Source organism: Orbicella faveolata, unplaced genomic scaffold (genome assembly GCF_042242905.1).
Source record: "Orbicella faveolata isolate gen_17 unplaced genomic scaffold, um_ofav_v1 contig_13, whole genome shotgun sequence".
NCBI classification, from domain to species: Eukaryota; Metazoa; Cnidaria; class Anthozoa; order Scleractinia; family Merulinidae; genus Orbicella; species Orbicella faveolata.
In genome coordinates this window covers 25735001-25740000 of record NW_028301540.1, presented here as the reverse complement: position 1 = coordinate 25740000, position 5000 = coordinate 25735001, and the positions used below count along the sequence as shown (strand labels likewise).

The window sequence follows — 5000 nt, the reverse complement described above, 5'->3', positions numbered from 1 at the left end:
TACTTGTTGCAATTACGGGTCGTGGAAATGTTCTTTGGACCCTGTACGAAATGCTCCGCAGTGGCCGTCATTACTGATTAGTAAGCCTTTTGTCAGTTCGTTGTTTATCGATTTTATTTAGCTTATAATACTACGAATTTCATAATGGAAGTGATCTCACAATTTCAACTTGTTGAGCTGATCATGAGAAGCTCACTTAAAACTCAAGCTACATGTAATAGTCAAGCGTCTGCATGAAAATACACATTTTCGGTTTGGAAATAAATTTCAGTTTTACTTTCAGAACTTCATGATTACAACAGCAACAAGATTGCCTTCTTTGGTGAGCCATTCTAAATTAAATGCCAGAGAACTTTGAGGTACCATTGGATTTTCATTCAGGATGGATAGGTCAAAGGAGTCTTCAAGTTGTACATTTTTAGTGAAAGTTTTCATAAAGTGGGTGTCCATAGGGTTCCTGGACACCCCTCTAACTGAATCCTCGGTGTGGAGACAACATTGCAGTACTACTGAATTTCAATAAGTGTATGTGAAACTGACATTAATTTTAGACAAAATTATTGGTACAATTTTATGGGTTTGGTCTTAGGAAAAATAAGTTTGTCAAGTGGCATAAAGTGCTTGTTTTCGTCTTTAAAATTATTATTTTTCTTTAAATTCGTTTGGCAATTAATTTTTCAAAATAAATATTTCCCAGCTTCTGTGACTACCCCTTTCTTTCTAAAATATACCCATTTTAGACTGAACCGCCTGAGGTGGCTTTTTGCTACCTTCACCCCAACAATGAATTTTAGTGAAGCAATTGACCGTACTGTACTGTAGTCCAGAAGAGTAAAATAAAAATGTGAGGTACATTAAATACAAATAACACTCCAAAGTCAGTAGTACAAGATAATTTTATAGGTACCTTTTGAAGTTTGTAATCTGAGGTCTGTTTATTTCTATCTTAGTGGAGAACCATACATGCGTAAGACTGAACATCATTTAACACGAAATATAATTAGATTTAAAATGAATTTTTTGGTATCATGTCTATTTCGCCGCAAATTTTACAAAGGTTGATACAAACAACTTGTTTATTGTTGCAAAAAAAAATCTTTGAAAGAGTATGCTTTCCTTTTCCTCAATTTCATTTAATTTGCTGGTGAGGAGATTCCGAAAATCCTTGCAGCAATCCAAGGCAGTGCGAACCTGCGTGTCAATTATAATTAACTGATGTCTAATTAACTGACCTGTTCAGTGGTTCGTAACACCGGCGGCTTCTAGTCAGGATGCGAGGTAAACCTTGTTTCCACTCTGGTACAGCATTTGTAGCACCTCCTTGCACCTGGCTTGTACCCATGACATGTTGCTCCTATGGCATCCAGGACAGCAAAAAGTCTCGCAGGAATCCGCTGTTTCCTGACGCCTCGCAAATGGTTTTCTCTAGGAACCGAACACCTGTTGTTGCTCGTCCGTATTTCGTCCCAATGAAGACGGCAAACTGTTGAGCCCACTTGAGTTCGGCAGCTCTGGTTAACTCTTCAGACAGAAAATATTTTTTTGCACTCATGCGCAGTGCGTTTTACCGCGGTGTTTATCTGAATATGTCATGATCTTTTCCCGATGCAAATAAACCAATGAGAAACCATAAAAACAAAACGAGAACAGTTCTCGGTACCAGAGATTTCCCGCGTTTCGCGGAAAGCAGGCGGAAGTGTGAATCTCCGAATGGAAGTCTTAATCATTGGGAGAAATCCCAGGTTGTATTTTTAGCTTTTGACAAAGTTTTGAGCATTGTTTGTACCTGTGCGTGGGCCGACTACTTCTTACATCTTGTTTTAGCTCGTGGGCAATTTCGTTCCCAGAGTCTTCGTTCCCCTTGACCAGCGGTCGGAAAACGAAGAGCTCTGGGAGCAACCATTTTGAAATAACCGAATTCTGCCCATCCGGTTTCACTGCGCTGTCTGCACCTATGCCCACCGTCGCGCATTGGTCAGGGAGAGACCAGGAGAGACCCAGGCAGAGCTCTTCGTTTTCTGACCGCTGGTCAAGGGGAACGAAGACTCTGGGAACGAGATTGGCTCGTGGGAGTAAGGACAAAACAGTTATCGCGTTGTTTCAAGTCAGCATTTTCCGCTACAATTTATCACAATGGATAAAATTCACAGGGAAGTGTTAGGAAAGATGACGTTCAAAATCATGGGAAGAATTTCCAGTCCGAAATTTTTTTCGGGATATCTTAGGGAGATATTTAGTCCCTCGGACGTAGAAGAAATTGCAGCGAAAGAAGCTCAGAAGGGGGCCATTCATGGAACACAGACTATGCTGAGTATTCTGGAAAAGAGAGGACCCAAAGCTTACGGGCTTTTTGTAGAGGTTTTACGAAGTCCTGACATTCGTCTAGACGATCTAGCAGATGAGCCAGAGGACGAAGAGAGTAAACTGCGAGGGGAGACAGGTATTTCTTCTGTCTAATCACTTGGAACGCGATCGAAATCGCAAATTACAGTCACGCCATATTTAATTGTTAGTTGGGCCTGCAGAAGATTTCCTTCAATTTCGCAGACTTCTCCTATCCACAAAAATGACGTGATTCCAACCAAAATATATTTAGACAATTTCCTAAATGTTATGAAAGCAATTGTGCTAAAGTAGTGTAACTAGTGAACCCTGGTGGTTTCCATAGATATACGATTATTTATGGTTTATATACCCTCCCCACAGTTTGTATCAAATTTCCCAGGGTGGGGGGGGGGGGGGGGGGGGGGAGGGCACTGTGACCAAAAGATGGCCACAGTATGACCTTTGTAAACATACAAACCTGGAACAATTGATCCAGAGCTAAAAATATACTAAGGGGGTCTTAAAACCCCAATTTTCTGCTTATGACACTCACGCAGCCTTACAAAGTTGGTCAGAGGCCACAGAGTATGCATGTCTCTACCAAGCAGACCTTGTGATGTACCAAACTGGATGAAGAAGAAGATACTTTATTTATGTGTCAGTAGAGGATCTAGCTGCTAAGTGACAAGGAGCTAGCTGAGGACACAGTATATTAAAAATGAAAATTCAGAAATTATATATACTATAAGAATTACCTAAAAATATGCTAATTAGAACTACAGTAATTTGAAATATAATAAGACATTCAAATACAATGTAAAAAGGATGATATATTGTTTTCGCATTTTCAGTTCTGGTAGAGCCACCAATGCGAAGGGCACAAAGTCTTCCAACATCTGCTGAACCTGTGGAACCATGTGGTGATGTAGAAGTCTGTTCCCGACCCTCTACATATTCAGCACCAGGTGTGCAAAGCTACAATGTAGGAAATGGCTATGAAGGATTTGACTACAGTCATGGACAAGGGTCTAGGAACATTTCTAAACAGCCCTCCATTCCACAAATGAGCAATCAAGATAATCGAGAGGTGCTCCTCACTGAGGGTAAGGCAAAGTTAATTCTTACAAGTCCATTGAGAATTAACCAAACTGTTATAATAATTATTATGCTAATAATTTTGTCGTGGTTAATAATTATGTATTGGCGGCCAGTTTAATAGGGTTCACCGATATAGTGACAGCTGCTGAAAAAGATCCAACGGATATACATTGGACACTTAACTGCTGAGCTTTAGAAGGCATGAGTGAGTTACAATACAAAACAATACTGTTTATACAGACACACTAATTTCACAGTGGCTGTGATGATGAAACAGATGTAGCTTCCCTCCCTTCTGTAATCAGTGTTGTTTGTAAAATGTTGTTTGTGTAAAATCATGTTTTAGCCCAGAGAAGGCAACTACAACAACAACAACAACAACAACAACAACAAGCAAGGGGAGGAGGGACAGGACGTAATTTATCCTATATTATGAAAGTTAGCGAGAATTTACATTTGTTTCAACAGATTTTGTCCTGAATATTGTTAGTCAAAACTAAGATAAAATAATATATAAGTTTTTCTTGTTGGTATAGTGTAAAACTATGACTGGAAGTCTAGAAAGTGCTACCCAAAGCCTGGCAGCATTTGCAAGTCCAAGGTCACAGCTTTTCATTATAAAGACCAATCCTAAGGCAGTAAAGAATTTATTTCTCTTTTCCTCTCTCTCTCAAATCACTTTTGTAATGTTGATCTTTTCCACATATAATACATGTACATTACTGTGACTGTGTACATGGATAGGAAAATCTGGATCATACTAAGAACCAATCCGGTTGTTTTGGCCTTGTCAAAATGCTTAATTAGGGACACCCCCCTTGCTGGCATTGTCTCTTTACACTCACATCAGGATTCTCCTCGGCCATATCAAGTTTAGCATCATTTTAAAGATCATTGGTGGTCTATTCTCGCTAGTTTCACCCTCCCTAGTTTCCATTCATTGCCTTGGTTCCCTTATTAAAATTGTATTTTTGCCCCAAACTCTTTTCTCTTTCTCTTTCTCTTTTCGTCTTTTTTGTGTCTACTAATTAGATTACAAGATTCATTACCCTTTATGGGTCAGACAGGATTAAGATGATAATTTTACTTTGTGCTTCTTTTCACTGTCAATTCAGGCACTCTTATCAGGGACATCCCCTACCGTCTGCGCAACAAGATTGAGATGCTGTTAGATCCACCAGATGTAAATTATCGTGACTGGCGGGGAATGGCATCTGTCATGGACCTGAATACTGAAGAAGTAAGGCGACTGGAGAATGCGCGACACAATGGGAAAATGAAAGGACTTATTGAAAGGATGATACAAAGACACAAGACTGTTGATGATCTCTTGGGCTGGTTGAAGCATCCTGATGTACAGAGACTGGATGTGATAGATGAAATAAAAAAAGAGCATCATAACATTTCCAAGCTGCTGATAGAAGATGATGAAAGCTCTGAAGACCAGGAATCAGGTTTGCTTTTTTTTTTGGCTGTTTTAATGTGCTATTTTGGCCTGTTTAAAGTAATGCCATAAAATAAATAAATAAATAAAAATAAATAGCTAACGATATCTAGAAAGGAAGCCACATCAGCCT

The 5000-nt window shown here is 39.4% G+C and overlaps 1 protein-coding gene across 1 annotated transcript in view; it reads left to right on the top strand.

Moving 5' to 3' along the window:
* Positions 1-2109: 2109 nt before the first annotated feature.
* The window catches only part of LOC110058657 (uncharacterized), a 31147-nt gene continuing 28256 nt past the window's right edge, over positions 2110-5000 (top strand). Inside the window, exons 1-3 of the mRNA XM_089285200.1 lie at positions 2110-2440; positions 3177-3428; positions 4539-4877. Coding sequence (XP_089141326.1) covers positions 2134-2440; positions 3177-3428; positions 4539-4877 — 898 coding nt within the window. The 5' untranslated portion in view covers positions 2110-2133. The remainder of the gene's footprint in view (positions 2441-3176; positions 3429-4538; positions 4878-5000) is intronic.